The sequence below is a fragment of the Leptopilina boulardi genome, unplaced genomic scaffold, assembly GCF_019393585.1.
Source record: "Leptopilina boulardi isolate dan_hultmark-lab unplaced genomic scaffold, ZJU_Lbou_2.1 LbouV2_110, whole genome shotgun sequence".
Classification (NCBI taxonomy): Eukaryota; Metazoa; Arthropoda; class Insecta; order Hymenoptera; family Figitidae; genus Leptopilina; species Leptopilina boulardi.
In genome coordinates this window covers 45,686-73,593 of record NW_026137653.1, presented here as the reverse complement: position 1 = coordinate 73,593, position 27,908 = coordinate 45,686, and the positions used below count along the sequence as shown (strand labels likewise).

The 27,908-nt window shown below is 28.9% G+C and overlaps 1 protein-coding gene across 1 annotated transcript in view; it reads left to right on the top strand.

Moving 5' to 3' along the window:
* LOC127277589 (myocardin-related transcription factor A) overlaps window positions 1-27,908 on the top strand; it is a 61,742-nt gene that overhangs the window by 16,128 nt on the left and 17,706 nt on the right. The window contains exons 2-4 of the mRNA XM_051298847.1: window positions 5,079-5,179; window positions 5,244-5,446; window positions 5,541-5,803. Coding sequence (XP_051154804.1) covers window positions 5,079-5,179; window positions 5,244-5,446; window positions 5,541-5,803 — 567 coding nt within the window. The remainder of the gene's footprint in view (window positions 1-5,078; window positions 5,180-5,243; window positions 5,447-5,540; window positions 5,804-27,908) is intronic.

Below are 27,908 nucleotides of genomic sequence, written 5' to 3'. Positions count from 1 at the left end.
ACTCTTGCGAGCGTATTTTAAACGAAAAAAGAAAAGTAATTTTCGACAATAAATATAAAATGAAAGTTTAAATTATAAATATATTTAAATACATTATAGTAATGTTCTTTAAATTCAATTCATTATACTATCGCAGACACTAGAGTCATAAAATCCCCTATTAATATATTAAAATATGAAATTCCTATTTTTCAAAAAATTTTATTCTTGAATTGTATTATTTTTTTTGAATAATTATATATATTTCACAATATTTTTTTCTATGTAGAATGCAGATGAAATTATTTAGAAATTGATTAATTTATTAGGACACACGCGACGCACAACTAAAACATTATTATATATGTGTAACTCTCACGCCTTCATATATGTATGACGTCATATTTGTTAGTACCCATATGCCTACCTACCTACTTGCTTTGCCTGACTACCTACGCGAGACTGTCAAAGTCACAAAGAAAAAAAAAAGAAAAAAAAGAAATTACCCGAACCGGTCTCGACAGGGTCAACCCCCGTAACATTCGTCGAGAAACAACCATCAACCAACTTTGATATATATTTAAAAATTAACTGTATTATAGACAACTATTTACGTTTTGTTTTTTTTTTAACTTCTGAATCATTTATTTAAATTTTTTACATTTAAATTAGAAATCACGTTAAATAATATTAATTGAAAATTATTTCCAAGTATTTAAATCGAAGCGATTATGGAATTATTTTTATACCTGCGTCCCGAGCTATGTTTACATTTAAGTACAAAGGGTATATTAGGCCGAAGGTTATAAAAATTCCAAAGATAATCAAATCAGTTGCAATTCGTGAATTGACCTGTTCGGACGTGGTTAAAACTGTTGTCCAAAGTAAAAAAAAAAGCCGTAAACAACAATGTTTTTATTGTTAATTATATACTTTTTTTATTTTGGAAGGCAGAAAATTAGTGTAAATTTTTTTTCTTTTAAAATCAGTGTTAAAAATATATTTTCTTCATTGTTTTGAAAGTAATTAACTTCGGGAGTGATTTTAACTCGCGAACGAAAACATTTAAAAAGAAATTTTTATCGCCTTAGTAAAAATTTTTGTCCCGGGAGTATTTGAAATATTTAAAACCGCGATCTAACTCTTCTTTTGTTTTATTTATTTTTAATTCGGAAGTGTTCGAAGTATTGTCAATTATATACTTTTTTTACTTTGTAAGGCAGAAAATTAGTGTAAATTTTTTTTCTTTTAAAATCAGTGTTAAAAATATATTTTCTTCATTGTTTTAAAAGTAATTGACTTCGAAATATTTAAAACCGCGATCAAACTCTTCTTTTATTTTATTTTTAATTCGGCAGTGTTCGAAGTATTTTAAATTGCGTGTTTTCATCATCCGAATACATTAGTTGCAGATTAAGGTTAGATATATGTATTTTTTTGTTTAATAAATAATAATGAAATTCTGCTACATTGTCAAAAAAAATTTATTTGATTCAAATATGTAATCGGTTATTTGACTGTTTCCAAATAAATATTTATTTGTACACGGAAAAAAATATAAAGTAACTTTTACTACTTCCTTAGTAAAATCTGAACTGTCCGGAACTTCTGCGCATTTCTTTTTGCTTCGAATATAGAAAAAATTACTATACTAAAATAGTAAAGTTTACACCGGAAATAGTTTTCACTATTTACAGAGTAAAAATTTGCCAGTAATTTCGGACGCAGTTCTGATTTTACGGAAATAGTAAAAATTACTTTATTTTTGTTTTCCATTTTTCTCCGTGTATTAAATAATTTAAATAATTTTTATTTGAATTAAATAAACTGGTATTTGAATAAATAATTTTTGTATTTGAAATAAATATATTTTGATACAAATTAATATACTTAACCAAGTATACTTAACAAAAACCTACTTAACAAAAACCTACTTAACAAATATCTACTTTACAAGTACATATAGTTAACGAAGGTAAATATTTATTTAATAACAGTAAAGTAAACCGATCACTTGAATGAAATAAATTTTCTTTTCATTTGCAAAAAATTATAAAATATAAAGAAATTGATAAATGATAAATCAAAAGCGATAATAATTGATGGAAGATTCAATAATTGACACCAGTAGCAAATAACCAATGGTTTCGCATTGCAAGGTTGTTGGTTATCTCGTTTTACCAACCATAAGCTTTTACTGACACGCGACCCACACACTCGGCGCACGACTCGTTCTTTCCTTTTTTTTCTCTCTCTCTCTCTCTCCCCTCCTCCTTTTATCTTCTATCTCACCTCTTTTCTCTTTCTCTCATTGAATGTTCCTTAACGGAAATAAGATACGCGCCTGATACGCCTGCGTTTAAAAAGATTACGTGTGTTCGCTAGCTGTACGTAGAAGTTGGTCGATGATGTCATTTCAATAGCTATAAAGTGGCATGTACACTCGCAGGTGATGGACCTGTGGACTATCGTTCAGAAATGGCTGTGTGACGTGATTACTGCTATGATTGTTACTATTAAACGTTCACGCAAACTTGCTATTTTTAACGCTGCGTCTTAGATTGTATTGCTCATGGTCTTTATACACTTTTTATTCTAATTGTTTTTATTGAGAAATAGAAGAACAAAAAGAGGAGAGAAATTTTATTTTAAAACATTTTGTAATATATATATTTATTTAAATATTATTTCGAATTCCCAGTGGATCGAATTTTATCACTCTCTAAATCTAAATTAGTAAAAATGTTTACTAATTTAAATTAGTGACTCACTTTTTGCTTTATACTCAGAAAAAAGATATGTTTGAACCAAATGTACCATTTTTTTTATATTTACCCAATTTTTTGGTTAGTTCAAAACAAAATTTGTTTAATTCAAATAAATATTTATTTGATCTAAATAACTGTTTGGTTTATTTTAATAAATTTTTTGAACAAAGAAAAAATTTGATTGAGCTAAATAAACGTTTCACTGAAAAAAAATTCTAGTTAGAATAACCAGAATTCTGGTTAGGGTATATTTAACATTTTGATTCTGGTTAGGTTAACCAGAATTCTGGTTATTTTAACGAGAATTCTAGTTAATTCAACTAGAATTCTGGTTAACATAACTAGAAAGTAATGTTAAATATAGCCTAACCAGAATTTTTTTTTCAGTGTTGGTTCATGCAACCAAATGTTTGGTTAACTGTATATCAATGCATTTATTTTGTTGATTTAACCAAAATTTTGTTTGCTTCAAACGAATTTTTTTCTGAGTGTAGAATTAGTTAAATTTTACTAATAATTAGTAATAGTTTACTAATTGAGAAGCAAAAAGTAAGTCACTAATTCAAATTAGTAAACTGTTTTTACTAATTCAGATTTAGAGAGCAACTCCGATTTAGTAGAATTGTATACAAAAGAACGTATTTATATTTAAAGGGACTTGTATCGAACAATTGAAGAAACGGACATGAATTTGTCCGAAATGTTTCCGAAATATTAATTTTACTTTAGTTTTTTCAATTATCAGTTTTTAAATTCAGAAATGTTTGTTCGAACAAATAAAAGTAGAATCAAAATCATTAAAATTAAATAATTAGATTATTAATAATATGGTTGGAAATAAATTCGAATTATATACAAGAATCAAATTTTTTTTTTTTTTTAGAATTTTAACTATGTTGTAATTTGGTTTATCTCATGGGGTTCTCTTGATCAATTTTTAAATACTTAATCACGCGTTCGCGAATCCTCTAAATAACTCTTGACGAACATGATGGAACGAGGAAGAATTCTACCCCCTGTTAGTATTCGGTGATTCTCCGAAGCGTATGGAATAAAAAAAAAAAAAAGGAGAAACAAGAATGAGAGATGAGAAGAAATGAAGAATAAGAGAAGACCTCGGAACAACCGTTGTTTCTTGTAAGGGTGAAGGCCTCTCTTTTATAATTTCATCTTAAAAGGAATCTCTTGACTAATTTCTGATCATAACTTCCATCATTAGGGAATTTTTTTTTTGTAGCGGTATTTTTTTTCCAAATAAGGTTCAAGTAGATTTGAATCTTCAAATAGATGTATCTATATATAATAATTGTGATACTTTTTTTTTTTTTTTTGATAAGAAAAACCCTTTCGTAAAGAAAAGAGTGCGGGCGACGACGAAGAATCGTGAAAGCATTAAAGATTTATTTGCCCGAATTCCGACGGGCGGTCCAATGCCAAAGAATGCATTTCGTATTCGAAGATCCCTTCAGAGAATATGCCTCCGGTTGTGAACTCCTTTCTTTTCCAAATTGCAACCGGTTTGTTATTGTTTTCGTGATCGTTCAAGATCTTTTTTTTTTTTTTTTATCCTTTTACCAGAATTACATTCTGGTTGGAAGTTACTGTGCGCTTCCCATTCGCATTAATTTTACTTTTGTACCTTGTTAGGTTCAGTTGCGCGCAACAGAAGCCTTTGGATATATGGACATTGAACTCCAAAGCGCATGTATTATGCATATATTCAACCATTTTTTTTTTACTTCTTTTATCAAAAAGTACATATATTCTTATAGGTCAGTTTTCCGTGCTGAAAATTATGATTTTTTTTTCCGAGAAAATCGGTTTTGATAATTAAGGGTAATGATTTGATTTTTTTGTTTGCTTTGAGAAATATATATATACTACCCCCCTCTCGGCCTTGAACAGGATTTGAACTGTGATCACGAAAGCAAGGCACGCGTTTCACCATAACGAGGTCCACCGGTTATACAGTTTTACTTCTCGTAGATAAACCCACCATGATGAAGAACTGAAGAAAGGGGAGACTGTATAGTGGTGCGATTAAGAGGGGATGGTTACGAGATGGCACTCTCAAGTCGACGCGACGTTTAAATTAGGAATGCGTGAAAGAAATCGGCTAGCCAGCATTCCTTAAGAACTTGGGGGATATTGCAAACCTATTGGTCGATTCTTGCCAAAGACCATTAGTCCTTATGCGGTTGAAATAATTTTTTTTCGTCCCATTTTTTAACAAAAATTTCTGATGGTGTCCATTTAAATTCATTCCACTTCATTGAAGTTTATAATTTCTATTCTAATTTTAATTTTTTTTTTTTATTTATTTATTTGCAGAGTCTGGCCACAGGTTGGACAGCGGATCTCCGTTTTGGAGAATTCAATTAGATCAAGATCTCCTTGATACGATTAGTGCAATTTATCCTGAGTGGTTTAAGGTAAATTTTTACTACAAAAATATTTTTGCGATTTGTGAAATAATAACGACATTTTTTTTTCTAGGATTACACAAATTCGAATGCATCGACATCGACTTCCAGTTTGAATAATGGAACATCGGGAACATTAACTGGAAACTCCGACATCATCATTGAGCAGAAGCCACACAAGATTGGTAAAAGTGATTCAAAATCAAAATCAAAAAAATCTCATTTCAAAGACAGAGAGAGGGAGAAAAAGGACCGAAACGATTTTCGAGTTGAGAAGTATATAATTTGACAAATATTGTTTTTTTCGATCAAAAATCTGTAATTTTTATTTTATTTCCTCTTAAAACGATATACTTTGATTTAAATATAGAAATCATTCCACGAACTCCGGAATTGACAATATCAATAAGAAAGGAGCAAGACTTTATTTGCAACGGGAGAAAACAGTGGAAGTAGTGGCTACTGCTGAAGAAGCAGCAAAAGCCACGAGTGTCCAAGGATCCGGAGCAGCAGAGGGAAAAGCAGGAACAGGATCAGGATTGAAATCCGAGATGGCGGAGGGCAATCAGTCGCCGCCAAAGGCAGAGGTCGACGACTCTCCACTTCAACACTCCATGGATCGTAACAAGGAATGTAAGTACTCTAGATTTTTTCATAATATCTGAAAATGCTCTATCATATATATATATGATATAGAGAACGTTCCATAATCAGTTGAGATTTCTTCTGTTTTCAAATTCCGCAAAGGATTCGTTCATATTTCTTATTTATTTATTACATTCCCCGCAGTCCTTAGGGACCATAAATGGGTAACTAAATTTCTAATCAAAATATACAAAAGTATGCAAAACAGTATGCAATTAATCTTCGCGCAACGAAATGATATAATCGTTTAAAATATTAAGAAAACGTGATTGAGATGTAGCAAATAAGTCAAGATCTGGTTTCATGGTTGTAAACATTTGGTTAACATGGAAACACGCAAAAAATATAGGGGCACAGAAGTCTCTCGACGTATTAACAATTGCCAGTTGAAAAGGTCTAACGTCTCTTGATGATAGTCGAGGTACTCTGAATGCTATCTCATTGAGTAAAAATGGTGAATTAATTTGATTATGGAGTATTTTGAAAAGGAAATAAGGAAAAAAGTAAGGAAATATAAGGAATTCCTTATATTTTCAAAAAGAAAATTGATAAATTAGGATCGATTCATTTTTTTTTAAATTAATTTTGTTGCATATTATTTTTTTTAATGGGGTAATATTTATATTGCATTACGTGATTTTTAATCAAAAGTTCTTTTTTTTTAATGAGAATTTTATGATTTAGGGAAAAAAGTGACAAAATTTATTTCATTTAAAGCATAAGAAATTTAATACTTGCATTAACGAACTCTTGATGCAAAAGTTTCAAATGAGCCATCAGTATCATATTCCTTATTTCGCAATATGTTTTTACGAATCGATCAAAAATTTTTTTTTTTAGGTCAGATTTATCAAAATTCGCCATTTAGTTTTGAAATTGTGAATTCAGAATTTAAATTCCGCATTGAATAGAATTGATTAATAGATGAATTAGGGGAAAAAATCCTTTCAAATAGATTTGAATTTTGGGTAAAAGAAAAAAATAAAATGTTTTTGTTAATGCCAAATATTTAACTCCTTACATTGAATTTACATAAAAATTTTTTTTCCAATTGACAAATACAGTACTGAATATAAATTGAAAGTAGATTGAGTAATCAAATTCACTAAAAAAGAACATTAATTGCTTAATCGAGAAAAAAAAGTGAAATGTAAATAAAATTTGCAAAGTAAATGATTCTGATTTAGTTTCAAAATGTGTTTTAAGGAATTAGGAAGATTATAAAGTAGAATAATAGTTAATTTATTTTTTCTAATGAGATTTTTCTCAATATATTATTAAAGGTGTTTCATGTATTGAAACATATATGTATATAGATATAGAAATATACGAACAGTGCAGATAACTTGATAAAGTATTACGTATAAGCGTAGGTAGTAGATTGGTAGGTATTGAATAGGTAGGTAGATAGGTAGGTTGTTAGGTAGGTAGGTAAGATAGTTAGGTATATTAGTGAGCAAGTTAGGAGGCGTGCCTATTTATACAGGTGATATCATCACTGATTAACCTGCACTTTTAATCGAATTAAAATTTTTTTTATTGCGTCGCTTTTAGGAAAAAAAATATTTGACAATTCGAATTAATTTTTAAAAAGGTAATTAAAAATTATTTCTTATAGGAAAGAATAAATTTCGAAAACTTGTAATTTACTGGACTATTTTCAAATAATAATTCCAGTTTGAATTTTTATTTTTTTTTCATAAGTAGTAATATATCTGTCTACAAAATTAGACTCCCACGTAATATGAGAAATTGGTAGAAGCGCCGCACAGGAGTTTTGGCGCACGCTTAATGTATTTTTCATCGTCGCGCGGTGAATTGCTCTCAACTTCTTCGTGCAAATGGGGATTGTACACACAACATTCGTATTCGGATACAGCACTCTTATACCAAGTCTTAACGACCTCGACCGCCATATCGGTAGTTGGTAATACCGTCTTTGAAAAATCTTATTAGGGCCGAGACGAAAACTCGTCTTTCAAACGCGGTTACCCGTTAATCGCAACTTACCTCGTTCAAATTAATTAAGCGAAAGAAAAGCAGCATCGTAACTTTTGCTTTCTACAAAGTCATAAATTTCCCTTGCTTTTTTTTTTTTTTTTGAAAAGACAATTTATGAAAAAAATTATGATTTAAAAATAATTTTTTATTTATAAAGAATAATTCCAAAAGTTTACTTTTTATAAATGGATACATTTTTTTTTTAACTATATATATTAAAATGCGTAACTTCATTCTGACTTGAACTCGGACTTTTAATCCGGTTCGCCCACGAAAACTTAGAATCTCTCGCCATTGAAATATACATGCATCAATAACAAACAGTTTTATTTATACTTGTGACACAATAATTTTGTTTTTTTGCTTTGTGAAATTTTTTTTCGCACGTAGACACAAAATTTACGAATATATAATAATATTCATGCCGTACATGAGTTTCTCTTGTTAATTATTTTTGTATATATATATGTATATATATTTATGTAGTATTGAAACAAAAATTTTTTAATTTATATGGCCGAACAAACGTGATTTTAAAACGTAACACACGTGAAAGCGTATCAACTTAATCTGAAACAAACATAATCTCAGCATGTACTTAATTTCAAGTGTTGAGCAAATTGAAAAAAAAAATTTGCAATTTGCATGTTATATGTGCGATAATTGACAGTGTCGTTTATTAGTTGTTAAGGAGATTAAATGAAAGTTTTTCAAAAGAATTTATAAAAAAAAAAAATTTACAGATAAAAATTTTTATTTTCGGAAATATTTTTTTTAAAAGGCGCTTTTGTTAAATATTAATTTTTTTTATTATAATTAAATTAATTTGCAAATATTTTGAAATGATTTTACAGGATATATATTTAAAAGGTCAATATATATCTTGCGAAATAAAAATTTCTCATATTATTTTCACGCACAATTTGCTATTGATGTACGATTCGCGAATCTTAATACGATACGTGTATCACTAGGGTAGTAACAAAGCTTAAGCGCCCGTTGCGGAAGTACTTCTTCCTCTTTGGCGAGTTTGCAATAACGGCACTCATCCTTTCGGAAGGACGTGCCAGTTGAGATTTCGTGATATTATTCAATTTTTCCATCCCTTTGTGATTTTATCTTCGCTATGATTTTTTTTTTAATTTTACTAAATTATTTACATTAAAAAGTATCTCAAAATCAGGTAGTTGAAAAAAATTGTTTTAATTTAATTTTTAATTAAAATTCTATACATTGAAAAAGAATTATATTTGATTTATTTAATTTTATTTACGTCAAATAAATCGGCTAATAGGTTCGGAGAAATATATACATTTATTTAATTCAAATATATTATATTTTGTTCAAATAAAACATTTCTCTGGGTGTGACTGTTATCAAATAAATATTTATTTGAGTCAATTAAATATTTGTTTTTAAATACATAAATTATTGGTTCAAATAAAATTCAATTATTTGGATTTTAAATATTATTTGGTTCAAAGAAATATTTTATTCAAATACAGAAATTATTGGTTCAAATAAAATTCAATTATTTGGTTTCAAAAATTATTTGGTTCCAAAAATTATTTGGTTCAAAGAAATATTTTATTCAAATACAGAAATTATTGGTTCAAATAAAGTTCAGTTATTTGGTTTCAAAAATTATTTGGTTCAAAGAAATATTTTATTCAAATACAGAAATTATTGGTTCAAATAAAATTCAATTATTTGGTTTCAAAAATTATTTGGTTCCAAAAATTATTTGGTTCAAAGAAATATTTTATTCAAATACAGAAATTATTGGTTCAAATAAAGTTCAGTTATTTGGTTTCAAAAATTATTTGGTTCAAAGAAATATTTTATTCAAATACAGAAATTATTGGTTCAAATAAAATTCAATTATTTGGTTTCAAAAATTATTTGGTTCCAAAAATTATTTGGTTCAAGTAAATATTTTATTCAAATACAAAAATTATGGATTCGAATAAAGTTCAATTATTTGGTTTCAAAAATTATTTAATTCAAGTAAATATTTATTTGATAATAGTCAAGTAACCGATTATTTGAATCAAGTAAATTATTTTTTTTCAGTGTTGTCATTGAAATTACGGAGAATTGTTCAAGAACTAAAATAACTTTCACTTCTTTCAATTCTTGTGCCTTTTTGGTCTAATTTTAAGTTTCGTTAAATTTTTTATAGCCCATCAAAAATAATTAAAGAAAAAAAAAAGTAATAAAAAAAATTATTTTCTAAAATCATTTTGTTTAAAAGAAAAGATGTTTTCGTAAAAAAAAATTTTTTGTTATCTCGTATTGCGAATTCGATAATTTTAACGTTACATTGAACTATAAAAACAAAAAAAAAGTTGAATATATATACGTGCTTTCGTTTATAAATGGAATAGAATGTTACATTAAAATTCAGAGTTAGTTGATGCTATAGACGGACGGCAATGACAAGAGGAAGGAAGTTATGATGGTTAGTATTCAAGCCTTGTTGATTAAGTGAAAGAAAGGATGCATGGTCTCTGACAGTTGTTTAGGAAAAGGATTTAGAATAAGAAGATAGAATTGAATCGACTTCTATTAAAGAAACATCTATTCCAAATACATTTGCAATCCACTGCGATTTGAATTGAACAATTTATTTTAATTTTCAAAGCCGTTGTCTTTTTCATGAAACTGTTGTGTATACGCCTTTAATGAAACAGTAGCGGTACATTTTGAGATATGAATTTTGTTTTTAAAAATTCTTCTGCTAATTTAAACTCATCAAGATTGGGAATATTGGGGGAAAATTTTCTTCATATATAATACCGTAGCTAAAGAGTTGAAAAAAAAAAAAAAAAAAAATCAAGTGTCGCATCTCCATATATACATATACAGCTCTTTATACCTCGTATATCGCGACGTTGTGTCGTTTCGTTTCGCATCTCCTTTAACTCGTGGCAATTTCGCGCTAATAGCCTCCCGTGGTATAAATAATTAGAGTCGTGTTGCGCAGGCTCTTTAGCCACTTGCGGTACACCCTGTACAAGATCGTGAGTTGCGTACAGTATTTGCAAAGTGGTCTTCTTTTGCGGGCTTATTCGGAGGCCAAATTAACTTCACCTGTCAGGAGGTATATACCTTCAAAAAGTAGCGGCTCCTACTGATTGCGATTTATTGGTGTACATGCGTACAATAATAAGAGAGAGAGAGAGAGAGACCACTATAAAAATTTGATGCTTTTGTACATACCAAGAAAATATTTCGCTTTTTAGTACAATTATCTGATATAATTTTGATAGGGCTACTTTTTCAGTTAGCAGAAGTCGAAATTTTGTTTTGGAAACAAAAATTGTTTCTTATATTTTTCTGAAGAATTTGGATTTAATACTAGACAAACGGTTGTAGAAATTCTCATATAAAAAATTGTAGCAGAAATCGAAATTTGGTTTTAGCAAAAATTACTGGAAATAAAAATTGTGTTTTTCTTTTTTAAAGAATTTGGGTTTCGAATACAGTGGAACCTCGATTATCCGAACTAATCTAGGCAAGGCCGGGTTCGGATAATCGAAAATTCGGATAATAGAGAATAAATAAATAAATAGAGAAAATAAAATTTAAAATTCGGGAGACCAAAAAATAGTTCAGATAAAATGTTTTTCAGTTCGGATAATAGAGGGATCGGATAATCGAGGTTCCACTGTACTAGACAAACTGGTTGCAAAAAATCATCTCGTATAAAAAAAAATTGTAGCAAAAATCAAAGTTTGGTTTTAGCAATAATTTCTGGAAATAAAAATTGTTTCTTTCTTTTTCTGAATAGGGTTTTAATGCTAGACAAACTGGTTTGCAAAAATTCATGCTAAAAAAATAATTGCCATTATATAGTAAAATGAATGAAAGAGAATGTTCATTGATTTTTCATTCAAAAGTTGTTGCACAATTTACATGTTCAGTTTATTTTTTTTTTTTTTTTTTTGTATACGTGATAAGAGTGACCTTGTGATCGTAGGTACGCGTAGGTTGTCAAAGTAGGTGTTAGAATCTATATAACTACACGGAAGATGGAAAAGACATTCTCCAAATGCAAGTAGGCGAAATATATCAAGGCTAAACTCTGCAGGTTGTCACTGATTGTCGCATTAAAATATGTATTATTAGACTATTAGTAAATATTTGTTTTGAAAAATCAACACAACTCATTAATAAATAATTATCCAATTTTTGTTACATATTTTTGATATAGAAAATATGTGTAAACAATTGTTTTGTATGATGTAATTTTTAGAGACTATATATATTTTTTTCTCTCTCTCTCGAAGGAGGTTCCCTGTGGTGCGTTGAGTCGCGGTAATTCGGCATTTCATGTTTGTCGGCCTAAAGGTCTAAGGAGTTGTGTTGTCGGCACACAAAACTGTACAGGTCGAAGGTGAGACGCGCGGTACTCTCTTGTGTGATACCGGTATATTCATATATTGTCTTCAGCTCTTTGAAAACTGATGATATTAAAAGAAAGCGTCAAAATCAAGAATAAATCGTTTCAATTTTGTTTTTTTCTCTCTTTAAAAGGCGAAAATATTTAGCTAAAATTGTCAGAATCAATTTAAATGAAAAATTCAATGTTTGCTTCGAATCGATCAGTAATTATACGGTCTGCCAAATTTTGGCAACTCTGAATGATAACCAGAATTGTGCCAAATAGTAGTAGTAGGTCGTAGTTTGGGTAAGGTCATGTACATCAGTCGACCTTCATTTGAAGTTCAATCGACCGCGTCTCTATTTAGTTTTTCGCAACTAATTCATATGTCAAATGTTTATCGGATAAACTTCATCTTGTTAACGATCTTCTCATTTTTAGAATTTCTTACGAAATAGAATCTTTTTTTTGAAGAAAATTAAAAAAAAAAAATTTCTTGAGGCAAAATATAAACATTTGAGGTCATTTATATGTTGTAGGCGTGTTGAAAGTGGCTTTTTTTTCCTTTCTCTTTTTTTTTTTTGTGTATACCTTTCTTTATTTTAATTCTTCAAAATATACAATCATACAAATTTGCACAACAAGCGGAAGAGGACTTGGATGTGGTAATTCGGTTTGGAGAGGTACAAGTGCGCGCGTGAAAAATTTATCTGTGTTATGTGTATACTTGATCGCGAAGAGACATCCCGCTGGCGCGGCGGCGGCGTCGCGTCGTGTCGACAGGAGACAAGTCGTACCTGACCGATCGCTTTCATTGGTCACTGTTTCAATGAGATAACATGGATGTGGGTGAGAATATATATATACATATACCCTTACGTGAAATCGTTACATCGGTGAGGTGTTACATTGGTCACGAGAGCTGACTCACGAATATCTCTCGAAATTTAAACTACAGGGAATGTTCATTCGAAAAATTATACTTGGAGAGAAGAGAAAAGAAATGGAGAGGAAGGGTTTAAAATAAAAAAATAAAAAAAAAAAGAGATACAAGCGAGCTGTCTCTCTCGCTCGGTTATGTACAGCATATATTGCGCAAATACAATTATTATGACTCATCTTTATTAATATATGGAATAATGCGTTTTTCTCTTATTTCGCACGCATAACAAGTCACTTAAAGATAATATTTTTATTTGAACAAATTTCTCTTTATTTTTACTATTATTTTGTCAAAAAATTGGTTAAAATTTTTGTTTCCTTAAATTAATATATTTTTCTGGGTTCTTTTTCTTAAGTATCCTCGACTTTCTTTAGACATTTAAACGGAAACGTCGTAAAAAAAATATTCAACTTCCTTCAAAAGCACTTGAATATTTCGAAAATAAACTTCAATTTTTTTAGAACTACTTTATGTTCCTTTTACTTTCTTAATGTGAAATTCTGAATTAGTAGAATTTTGACTGTTGTGTTTTTTTTCGTTTTGACGAGTACAAATTTAAGATAGGCAAATTTTGTTTTGAATACGAAATAATAATTGCTGAAGAAAACTTGACAAATATTATTCCGCTGAATGAAAAAATACATGGGGAGAAAAATGGATAAACGAATAAAGTAACTTTTACTATTTTAAACACTAAAAAAAAGGTTTGGTATTAACAACCAAACGTTTGGTTGGTATTTAAGCAACCAAAATTTGTTTGTTGAATCAACAAAATTTTGGTTGTTCCAATCAAACTTTAGTTAGGACAACAAAAATCCATTTTTTCTAATTTTGGTTATGTCAAACAAATTTTGATTGCGACAATTAAAATTTTGTTGATTCAACAAAAAGATTTTGGTTGCTTATATACCAACTAAACGTTTGGTTGTCAATATCAAACCCTTTTTTCGGTGAAAGTAAAACCGTAATCGTCAGCAGTCTCTTGAAATTTTTAGTTCAGAAATAGTAAAATTTACTCCTGAAATGGTAATAATTATTCTAGAACTAATAAATTTTACTATTTCTGTAGTAATTTCTGGTAATTTTTACTTCAGAAACAGTAAAATTTACTTGGCCTATGGAGTAATTTCTGGAAATTTTTACTCCAGAAGTAAGAAAATTTACTCCGAGTATAGTAAAATTTACTCCTGAAATAGTAAAAATTATTCTGGAACTAGAAAATTTTACTATTTCTGGAGTAATTTCTGGTAATTTTTACTTCAGAAACAGTAAAATTTACTCCTGAAATAGTGAAAATTATTCCCGAACTAGTAAATTTTACTAGGCCTGGAGTAATTTCTGGAAATTTTTACTCCAGAAGTAGGAAAATTTACTCCGAGAATAGTAAAATTTACTCTGGAAATAGTAAAAATTATTCTGGAACTAGTAAATTTTACTATTTCTGGAGTAATTTCTGGTAATTTTTACTTCAGAAACAGTAAAATTTACTCCTGAAATGGTAAAAATTATTTCGGAACTAATAAATTTTACTATTTCTGTAGCAATTTCTGGTAATTTTTATTTCAGTAACAATAAAATTTACTCCTGAAATAGTAAAAATTATTCCGAACATAGTGAATTTTACTATTTCTGGAGCAAAAATTGCCAGAAATGCGCAGAAACTGCGGACAGTTCCGGTTTTACTTTTAAAGTAAAAGTTACTTTATTCGTTTTTCCATTTTTTTTTCCGTGTATATTAAATTTATTTCTTCCGTAGATTTGATATTTAAAATCACACTGGGTTTTTGTCGATCAAAAGAACAAAAATTTATTTGGTTCAAATAATCGGTTTTGTTATACCGAATATATTTCTTCGTACCTTCTGCGTCGGATTTTTTATCCAATTTCAATATCATTTTTTCCTTTTCATCCAAGGTAAAAATAAAACGTAAACAAAGTTTGTATTGTTGCTAACGCTCTTTTTGCATCTACAGATTTCTATTTAATTTCCAAAATTGGAATTAGAATTTAATTTTTGACTTGAGAAGATAAGTAGAAATGGATCAATTGAAGTTGTTTACATCGAAGACTTGTCAGAAACAAGAAATAAATATAAAAATTTGTGCTTAATAAAGCGTCATCCTATCTCGGTCTTTCTTTCGGTTAGTGGGGTCTTGTCCATGACCGTCTTTCTCTCTTATATATATACCGGTCGGTAATAAAAAAGCAAAGGTCCAAAAGAACGAAGAACGGTCAGGGATAATAATGAAACGAGATATCTCGTACGTGGGCGGTCGTATTGTTTGCGCAACAAGGTATGCGCCCTGGTGCGGCGCGGCGCTTCTGGATGCCATGTACGTGGGTGTACTTAATATAAAGCACGCGCGTGTGCGTGCGACGTGCGCTTAATAAGAGCGATGCAATGCAACAGCGGCGGCAGGCCATTGGGTTGTATGTAAATCTGCTTATACCCATCTGCAGGGTTGGTACACACTACAGAGGAAAGAGAAAAAGATAAAAGCCCTTTGCCGACACCAAAGATAAAACCGCGTGCATAGAACGCTACCGCAAATATACGTATATTGCATCTGATTCCACGGAAATGAAATATTGTACAATTTTATTAAAATCAGGTGTATTTTTTTTTGACAATTTTTAGATTTTGAAATGATATACTTATAATCAGAATGGTTTTCCTGCGGTTGAAATAACATTCCGGTATATAATGTAGTTATAATAGCAGTTGCAGTTATGTCAGAACCAATCTCATTGAAGCTGCGGATTAATTAATGTAACTTAATTTTAACATATTTTTGTATTACTCAATTAATATATATAGTGAGAGACTTTCTTATTTTTCGATAAGAAATGAAAAATGGTTTTGATTTCCATAAGAAGATGCGAAATTAAAGAGTGTATATATATATATATATATATGTAAGACAATAATTATTGGGGTGAGAATATTGTCTTGGTGCAAATTTGACATTGATGATGCGAATAAGGCGCGAATTGTGATTGATAACCAAAACATCATGTTATTATTAAATCTCGAAACTTTATGCCCGTTGATTAAAGCATAGCAGCACATGAATGGTAATTCATCACCTCTGAAATTGTTCGTGCATGCTTGCATCTTTTCCTCAGTTGCGTTCCGGTCAATCAGGCTTACTTTCTCAAAGCTATTGAGGTTGCATCGAATATTGGCAACCAGCCATTGCTCCATCGTCAGGTTTATACAGATAATTCTGTGTGATCTTATCGTCAATAGTAAAGAATTATATACTCCCTCTCTTTTAAAAGGAGCAATTCATTCATTGATGTACTACTACTATCCATTTAAATGTTTTCTTAGCAAATCTCGATTGGTTACATAACATCGAAAAATTATTACTTTAATAAAGTTTGATTAAAACAATAGTTTGGTGTGTATGAAAATTGAAAATAAAATTCAAATCTTGAACTATTTCGTGTTGCAGCTGTTAGCCCCATTTTTCCCCGTAAGAGATTAGGTTTGTTAAGACCCACCATACAGGCATAGGGAGAGTAACGCACATTAATAAGACGATGGCAACATCTCTTGCGCTAGAAATAGATCTGAGTAGGGCACATAATCCGCACCAAGAACTTGGTTTCTCTTTGTAAGTTTTAACGCTGACGCCAACGTCTGGAATTTACACGCAAGAGATATTACTAATCCGAAAAGTTTTGTACACTTCATTTTGCGAAAAACGAAAATATATTTTCACTTCTGGTATATAATATTTGTATGTCATGTAAAAATTTGGATACAATCTTTGGACCTGATTTTTTTGTATATAGCAAACAATTAAAGGTATATTGTATCTGCTTTTATATAATGTGATTTAAATGGCAAAGAATAGATGTTTCTTTAAGTGAATCTGCGTGTGCAGCGTTGAGAATTAAAGGGGGAAACAAGAGATAGAGAGAGGAGTATAAGTAGAACGTAGGAGGATACCCTCTTCTTCTTCTTCTTCTTCTCCTCTTCGATCGTGCCGGAGGATTATTGTACGCGCAGCTTTGGAATACGCGCTCTCCCGCCAACGACAAGGTTGCCAGGATGTAACAAACGACTCGCAAATCCTCCCTGTCAATTTAATCTCGCCTCGAATCCCGGAGAAATGTTAATAAGGGCCTTCACTACCGCTTCTTGACCACTGCCGCGCGCGCTTACTCTCCTCGCACAACAGTCTATATTCTATGTGTATTAAGCTTGCATACAGCATTGCAGCGGCATAACACTTTGCTCTCGAGATACCGCCTTGCAGTTAAACTCAGCAAGCGGGAAGGAAATTGTGTGCAAAGTGGAACTCTGTGCGTATCCCTTTGCAAACTGATGCTATACTCTTTTATATTCTTTTCTCTTTTTCTCAACCCTTAAGATTCGACGCAATATTTATTGAATTATACTTTACATTGTACTGCGAGTATATTGTGGAAAAATTGCGTTATTATTTTGCCAGTTTAATTTCTAGATTGTTTAGGTCAGTCATCTAAAACGAATAAGGGTTATTCATTTTAATATCAACTTTATCAAAATTTACTCCGAAAATAGTAAAATTTACTCATGAAGTAGTAAAATTTATTCCGGCAGTAGTAAATTTTACTATTTCTAAAGTAAAAATTGTCAGAAATGCGTAGAAACTGCGGACAATTCAGGTTTTACTTTATTTTCGTTTGGAGAAATTCAATTTTAGGAGAGCGTAGCAATTTTTCCAGGGCCCAGATCGGGGCCGGATCAGGCTGCCCTATTAGGGAATGAAACGCCGCGCCTGATGTGTCCCTGATTAGGAAATACACATTTTCTTGTCGCCCTGATTTGGACCTGATCAGCGTTTAATTCCCTACTACTCTCTAAATCTGAATTAGTAATAATGTTTACTAATTTAAATTAGTGACTCACTTTTTGCTTTAGAATTAGTTAAATTTTACTAATTGTTAGTAAAAAGTTACTAATAATTAGTACTAATTTAGAAGCAAAAAGTGAGTCACTAATTCAAATTAGTAAACATTTTTACTAATTCAGATTTAGATAGTAGGGAGTAGGTTAATTTCTACACGAGTGGTAGTTTTTGAAGTTAGGGAAGGTTTTTTGAAAATTTGTTTTAGAACCATTTAGGATAAAATTCAAATAATTAAATAAATATTTATTTGCTAAATTGTAACCAATTATTTAAAACAAATAAATTTCTTTTGATTAAAAAATTCGTATATGAAATTTATAAAAAAAGAATTAAATATTATAGGAGGGAAATATTTTTTTTGTAACAAAACCATTTTGATTGAGATTTCAAAAAAAAAAAAAAAAATTGATCTCTATAATATTATAAAATAGCCAAATTGACATATTTTTATACGTGAGATTATATTCTCTATCATTGATTCAAGTTTGTGCAATTACCCATTTATGGTAAATAATTATATACATTTTTTTTTTCATTACCACTGCAATGTACCATTTATAGAAAAAAAAAGTTTTATTTTTATCTTCGTAAACCACACGGAGAGGAAAATATATAACTTTTACGTCCTTCGTGTGTAGAATTTTTTTTTTCCTCTATTAATTTATTTTTGACTGCATTCGAAAGTATATATTTTTAGTACACTCTAAATCTGAATTAGTAAAAAAGAATACTAATTTGAATTAGTGACTCACTTTTTGCTTCTCAATTAGTAAAATTTAACTAATTCTAAAGCAAAAAGTGAGTCACTAATTTAAATTAGAAAACATTTTTACTAGTTCAGATTTAGAGAGTAAATTCTAGTATTTTAGTTATACTCTCTAAATCTGAATTAGTATTAGTACTCGTTTACCAATTAAATTAGTAACAGTTTTGACTAATTTTTAGTAAAAAAAACTACTAATTGCTAGAAAACTACTAATTTATGGAGTAAATCGGCTTACTAATTTGAAATAGTAAAAAATACGACTTACTAACACAGAAAATTATAAGGTATTAAAATAAGCTGCAACGCTTATTATTTTAATCCAATTTTGCTTATTTTAATACCAAAATGGATTAAAATAAGCAAAATTGGATTAAAATAATAAGCGTTGCAACTTATTTTAATGCCTTTTAATTTTCTGTGAATGAATTAGTAGTTTTCTACTAACAATTATTAGTTTTTTTTACTAAAAATTAGTCAAAACTGCGTTACTAATTCAATTGGTAAACAAATACGCACATTAGTAGAAAACTAATTCAGATTTAGAGACTAGTAAATAAAACTAATAAAAAAAAATGGAAATTTATTTTTTAGTAAATTTAGTAAATTTATATTAAAAATTTTGCCAAAATACTGTAAACTAGAGCTCAAAAAAAAAAAAATTTTTTTTTAAATGATAATCTGCTTTTAAATTCATCACTGTTGTTAACAAGTTGTCGAGAGTATATTGATAAAGAAGCGCAGGTTTATTTAGTGTGTTTAGTTTCTTAATGTCAAAAATTGAAATGGGGTGACACGATTGGTATTAAACGTGGGCGTGTGAGTATAAGTGAGATGAACATTTTGACAATTGAGCAGTCTTCAAGTTCTTTGCGTGGGCGTTTGGAAAACAACCCGGCGTTCCGAAATCGTTGTCTCTTTTATGTCCCTAATATATATGTTGGTGCAAGGCAAAAGTGCATTATATTATCAACAAGAAAATATTGCTATCATTTTATTAATTTACGTGTCTCCACATTTTTTTTCTGATATAAGCAAAATTTGTTTATCAAAATAGTAATAAAAAGCGTGAAAAAAAAATTTTCAATTGAACAATAATTTTCTACAATTAATTAATTTTATTAATTAAATTGTTAAACTATTTTGATAATGTCGAAATTGGCAATTAAAAAATAGTCTCTTTATAAATCGTCGCGACGGTGACTTGAGGCACGCGCCCAAGGATTCTCGCCTTTTTCTCCCCCCCCCCACCCTATCGCCCCTCTTTTAGGATGCAGAGAAATCTGCAGAGGACCCATTTCCTCCCACTCGTTTATATTTGCCTCTCGTATGTACGTGAACCTACAGGTCGCGCAAAAGATTCATCCAGTCAGAGTGAATTGCGTTATCCCCACCAAATGGGCATTATTATACTTCGAATCAGTAAAGAGAGTTTCCTATCCTCGTTCAAACGGTAGCTGCGGTGTTGTTTGTTTGCTATAAAGCTTCTTATGTCAAATCGCGAGCTTCAACCTCACATCTTTGACAATGTGTTGTTGCCATTGTCATTGCCTCTTTAAACATATACACACGTGCACATTAAAGGGGGGAAAAGTGAGTGAGAGAGAGAGAGAGAGAGAGAGAGAATAACACACACTCACACACGAAGCAGTGATCCTACCTCCCGCAGGGTCCGTCACGTGGCCTGACTTCAGTTCAAGACGAACCGAGTAGAGAGACCCGGCTACATATCACACAACTCAAGTACGGGATAAGTCGATTTTCAACTCGATCGGTCTCGCTCTCGTCACACGATTTTTATATAAACACATGTGTTTTTTAAAATTTTAATTATGAATTTTTCAATTTTTATTTATCTTTTTCCATCGTTTTTCTTTTGTATTTCGCCGTTTCATCGCTATCAATTTGGATAAATCAGTGATAATGAGTGACAACAAAGTGCAATTTTTGAATTAAGGGTGTTGTGAAGTTTCTTCGTAAAATACTCACCGAAAAAAAAATCCAAGGATTTAATCATCAAATATGGTGCGAATTGAGTATAATACTGGGATTAGTTTGTTTCTATTTTTTCTTTTTCATTCAGTAAAAAGAAAATCTTAATTTAAGATGCATTTTTGAAATTTTAATAGTAAATTATTTGATGGGCCTTAAATTAATTTTTTAAGAATTAATTAGCCTTAAATTAACCAACCTAAAATAAAGTAATTAGCCTTTAATAAATTAAAATTACTTAATCTAAAGTGATAGTTGTATTATTTTTATTATTTAGTTTATTTGTCTTGAACCGCAGAGGTTCATACAAAAGAGCTACATTTGAGTATTTAAGTGATAGTTGTATGAAAAGTTAGTTTGTAAAAATTGTATTAAACTTCAGCTGATTTTAAGAGGCAATTGTCTAAAATTCAGAAATGCAGGTCTTAAAAATCTTGCCACTAGAAGTGAGACTCTTTTCATCCCTTAAAATAAGATCCTTTTTACTGTGATAATAATTAAGTACAGTGGAAATTTATCCAGAAAATTGAAATTTAGAATTTAAAAATTAATTTAAAAAATAGATAAAATTAAGAATTTTGACAATGATTCGAAATATTTTTTTTCTCTTCTATTATTACTTATTTTATTTAATTAAACATTTCATTAATGTCAATTTGTTTATAATTTATATATTAAATTTAATTTTTATCATCCAAAAGTAAAAATCAAATGAAAACTTTTTAAATTTTTAATAAAAAGACCTTTTTAATTGAAATTATTTTAGTGTAGAATAAAACTAATCCCAAGAAAACGTGATTAATTTGTTATGAAATAAATAGTTAACAGAGTTATTGATAAATTTCAGAATTAAAATTAGCCGTCTAGTCAGCGTGGAAGAAAAATAATCATATATATATATATATATATATATATATATATATATCTGTGATACACTTTAAACTGTGGATTTAACTGTTTTCATGATAGAAAGAAAAACAGTGTGTTAGTTTTTTTTTGCATTAGTGAACCCCCCGGCATTATAATATTACAAAAAAAAAACTGTTTGTTGCCTCAATTGTGAAGTGAAATTTAACACAATGGATTTGTGAATTGTTGAGAACAAAATTTATAACTAAAAAAGAAAAAAAAAAAAAAGTAAAATAAGTGAAGGAACCATACATATAACAATCATGGTTACCTTGGATACTGAACAAAAGCCTGAACGGCAACATTGCGGGCGACGAATGTGTGCCATTTGCAGACGCATCAAGCGAGATAAAGGTAAATGTCGTTTACATTTTACAACTTTGACCGGTGAAAATAAATCGTTAAAGAAAAGAGGAGAGAGAGGGGATAGGGGTTTTTTTTTATGATCGCTGTTGAATATATTCTGATAAATATATGGATATACTCTTTTTGCAACTTTCGTTATATGAGCGCACTATATATGCATTCGTTTCCGTCGCGCGAATTCTGAGTGATTTCAACGCATGGTAAAGCAATGTCGCGCGTTACATATTTGACGATATATAACAAAATTGTTTTCCTTTTTGCTGTTATACTTTATTTAATTTTACAAATTTTTAATTCTTTTTTAACTTTATTATTTTATTTATTTTTTGTATTTTTTAAATTTTACACTGTAAACAAAATTGAAATGAACAATTACTTAATGAATTTTCAAATTAATATTTATTTGTATTAAGTAAATATTTATAACTGTAGGACTAAATATGAATATTTAGCCGAATATTTAATTGTATTAACTAAATATTTCATTGTATCAAATAAGTATTTAATTGTATTAAATAATTATTATTTGAGTCAATTGAATAAAAAATTTTCTAGTACAGAAATTATTGGTTTAGATAAAATTTATTTAATTGAAATAGAAATTATTAGGTTCGAGTAAATATTTATTTAGTATAAGTAAATATTTAGTACAAGTAAATATTTATTTAGTCTAAGTAAATATTTATATAGTACAAGTAAATAATTATTTAGCCAAGTAAATATTTATTTAGTCTAAGTAAATATTTCTATAGTACAAGTAAATAATTATTTAGCCAAGTAAATATTTATTTAGTCTAAGTAAATAATTAGTCTAAATGAATATTTATTTAGTACAAGTAAATATTTATTTAGTCTAAGTAAATATTTATATAGTACAAGTAAATAATTATTATTTAGCCAAGTAAATATTTATTTAGTCTAAGTAAATAATTAGTCTAAATAAATATTTATTCAGCCAAGTAAATATTTATTTGATAATAGTCGCAAGTAATCGCATTTATTTGAATTATATAAATTTTTTTTATTTTGCAGAAGTTATAGTGGGAATATTCTCAACTATATATATGAGCTTTTCCATATATAAAAAATTAACAAAATTTAGGCATAATTTTTTACTATTTAGGAAATAGTACACTGAAAAAAATTTTAATTCAATTGATCGGTTACATTGACTACCATCAAATAAATATTTACTTGAACCAAATAATTTTTGAAACCAAATAATTGAATTAAATAAACTTTTTTTAAACCAATAATTATTCTGTAATAAAATTTAATTTAAATAAAAATTAATAGAAATAAAACACAGAAAATTAAAAGGTATTAAAATAAGCTGCAACGCTTATTATTTTAATCCATTTTGGTATTAAAATAAGCAAAATTGGATTAAAATAATAAGCGTTGCAGCTTATTTTAATGCCTTTCAATTTTCTGTGAAATTATTTTATTCGGAAGCAAATATTTATTTGATAATAGTCGCAAGTAACCGATTTTATTTGAATCAAATAATTTTTTTTCCCCTTACATATAATTGGAAATTTTAACCCACACTGAAAAAAAAATTTATTTGATTCAAATATTCAGTTACTTGATTATTATCAAATAAATATTTACTTGAACCAAATAATTTTTATTTGTGCCAATTAAATAGTATTTGTTTTAAATACAGAAATTATTGGTCCAAATACAATTTATTTAATTCAAATAAAAATTATTTGGTTCAAGTAAAAATTATTTGGTTCAAGTAAAAATTATTTGGTTCAAGTAAATATTTATTTGATACTATTCAAGTAATCGATTATTTGAATCAAATAAATTCTTTTCTCAGTGCAAATATTCGAAATATTCGATTTTTCTTGACAATTAAATAAAAAAAAAAAGGAATCTATTAGTAAAATTTATGTCTACAGTGTCACTATAGCGGCTTTTCATGTTTTGTTGTAATAAATGTCATCGTCGATGACTTACAATACGGTCAGTTTAGTGACACAGTGACAGTGTCCATCAGGGAAAGTCGAAAGTATGTATATATATATATATGTTAGAAATGAATGTGTTTAACTTTTGCAACATATATATTTTTAAAATACATGAATAGTTTATAACTAGGCAAATGTTGTGTGTGCATATGCATGAGTTTATGCGTACACGTGGACACGGTGAGAGTTGAATTTATGAATGAATGAGTGAACGAAAGGAAGGAACGGGGACCAGGATGAACGGAGAACGCGCGCGCGATCGGTCGAACTCGCCAAGGGCGAGTGTGGGCGCGATGGGCCCACGCTTTATCATAATCGAAACCAACGAGAGGGACTAGACTTGTTTGTGCGCCAGCAGTCACACTCTATATATACATATAGATATTACATATATATATATGTTGACATAAATATTTACAAGCAATGAGATATTTTATGTTGTGTGAGTTTATTATAAAACAAAACTTGTATATTTCATATATATATATGATATATTCAATATGAGTATTGGTATGTCTGCGACCTCTATCGATTACGCGATTGCTGTTTATATACACAATGTAATATTATAAGTAATGTAGGCGAGATAACTCTCCTCTTATAATCTTTGAATGAAATAATTGTCATTCGTACGGAAATTTCGAAATAATTTTTTTCATTCATTTCCTTTATTTGCGTCTAATAAAGATGATGATATTCCATTATTTTCAATTAATTATATGTTTTATCGAGAACTATTAAACGACTTTTTTTTCTTCTTCTTCTTTGTAAAATCTTGTTGGAGAAACACAGTTATTTCCTCGGTGAATTTTTATTGTCCAACGATATATCAGGTTTTACTGGTTCAACAAATGTGTTATGGAAAATGTAGAAAAATTTTCGAATGCTTGAATATTATTCGATATTTTAATTACAATTATATTTAATCTAGTTTTTTTCTGCAAATTTTTCGATTAGCTTTGAACAAGAAAATATTTGAGTATTTCTGCAACCAGTTTTTTTTTTGTTGGTTCGAAGTTTTTTTGTTGGTCCGAAGTTTCTTTTTTGTTGTCCCGAAGTTTTTATTGTTGCCTTTTTTGTGACAACAATATATATAATTAAAAAAAAATTTTGTTGGCTAACCCAAAAAAAGTTTTTGTTTAGTACAAAGAAAAAAAATTATTTTGTTCAAATAATCGGTTATTTACTATTATATCAAATAAAATATTTATTTTAAATAAATATTGAGGTATTTTTATGTCAATCTGTATTTGCTTTAAATACAGAAATTGTTTATTCAAATATATATTTTTTATTCAATTAACAAAATTATTTGGTTTTGATTCAGAAAAAAATTGAAATTTTCTTGAATTAAAAAAATACGAATATTATTTTCACAGAAAATTAAAAAGCATTAAAATAAGCTGCAACGCTTATTATTTTAATTCAATTTTGCTTATTTTAATCCATTTTGGTATTAAAATAAGCAAAATTAAAATAATAAGCGTTGCAGCTTATTTTAATACCTTTTAATTTTCTGTGTTCTTGAAGCAATATTCTACTTTTTTCAATGTAGAAATTTTCTTCACAATTATAGAATTTATTAATTATTCTCTTATAATATATAGTTTAAATATCGATATACTCTTTAAATTTTTGTGATATATTTTTGGAACTAAACCTTGAGTCCAATTTACTAAAAACAGAATACTAGAGTCATACTAGAAATAAAATTGAACTGTAAGGCCATATAGGAGTTGAAGTCGTCCATCAAGTTGCCATGAACTGAAGTATGTAATTCATTAAAGCGTTGAACTGTTTGCCTGTCACTTTTGCAGTTTACAAATAGAAAAATGTACCGAGTTTTAAAATTATTTTAAATAAATCAAAATAACTTTTTTTTATATATATTTTTTTATTCGCGAATTTTTCTCAGAATAAATCTGTTGCACGAGAAGTTAATTAAAAAGTAAATTTAATTTTTAATAAGTAAACTATATACTGCTGCTAATTGATATTAGTTGTTACTAATTTTTATTGGTTGGTATAATTATTTTTTTAGCTGGTTTAACTAATTAGTTTGTTGCACTGAAAAAAAAATTTATTTGATTTAAATACCGATGTATTTGGTTATTATCAAATAAATATTTACTTGAATCAAATATATTTCTTATTTGAATCAAATATTTCAGTATTTGAAGCAAATACCATTTATTTGATTCAAATAAGAAATATTTGATTCAAGTAAATATTTATTTGATAATAACCAAATACACCGGTATTTGGATCAAATAAATTTTTTTCAGTGTGCTCTCTAAATCTGAATTAGTAAAAATATTTACTAGTGACTCATTTTTTGCTTTAGAATTAGTTAAATTTTACTAATTGTTAGTAAAAGTTACTAATAATTAGTAAAACTTTGCTAATTTAGAAGCAAAAAGTGAGTCACTAATTCAAATTAGTAAACATTTTTACTAATTCACATTTAGAGAGTGGATTAAAAATTTAATTAGTTATCTTACTAACGAAATAGGATAACTAAATGGTAACAGTAACTAATGTAAATTAGCGAAAATACTCTTACTAAAGAAATGGTAATCGCAACCAATTGTTTCTCTCATATAAAAGATTTTTTATATCAAAAATTAATATTTGAAAATATGGTAACATTCAGAATCAATTTTCTGACCAAATAAAATTAAGAATTAATTTTCAGTATTGATTATAAACTGGTACAATAGTAGAAAATAGTAAAAAAAGTACAAAAATAAGAATTAATTTTCAAAATTGAAATTCTTTTAGTTATAAAATAAAATGGGGCTCCGTCAAAAAAAAAAAGAGTTGTTTTTATGATCGGAAATTAATTTTCTCCTTAGTACATTTGTAATAAACGACCTAACACCCCTTAAATATATTTGACATTCATTAATTAAACATTAAATTTTTTTCTTTTTGTCGTTCATTTTGTACGCGCAACTTGACATGAACTGACGCAACGCCAACTGTTTTCATCAAACCATCCAAGGACTATAGTATAGACAGAAGAGATACTTTATCACACTCGTAAACTCTTTGGATCTATATAAATGATAGAAGCACTTGTTGGTGCAGTTTAATGCGTTGCGCACTATTACCACCATAGATCAGGTTTCCAAAGCTGTCGCGTATCTTTTCAATTCAAAGCGATGATTATGCGATCAGTCTATTTCTAGAATTGCCATCAGACAAACTAATTATTTTTCAATGAGTCCACCGCACAGTGATGATGATGAGAGAAAGAGAGAGAGATTGGTTCAAGTTATATTTGCAAGATTCTGATTGGTTGGCTTATTGAAAAATATGTTGTACTCCATAGAGAACAGATGTCAATTGGTATTCTTGGTGCATATGTGCTAATCCAAGGATACATTACGAGCGTAGTAATCAGATTTAAGAAAAGGGCGCTCTCTCTCTCTCTCTATCTCTCTTTCTGTAAGTATTAGTTAAAGGGTGAATAAAGAGGAAGGAAAATGAAGGAAAGGAGTGACACACACGAGTGACATGCACCTGTGCATTGCCACCATATACGTGCTTGAAGAATTATGGCGTTTTTCTCATGATGATCGTAACTCCTGCCCGCGAAACCAACTCCATTTCTGGACAAGACTTCTTTTAGCACGATGCAATATTAAACAGTATATATATATATATACAAGCTGCAGCAAGGCTCTTGAAAAACGAATTAGTTGTTCTACAATAATATATAAAGGAAAAAAAAAATTTTTTTTATCAAAATAACACTTTCAATCGAAACAAATAATATAGAAAAGAAGATAAGGAGAAAAACAGGGACGAAAATAGAAAGACGTTGTTTTTGTAAAAAATGAAAAT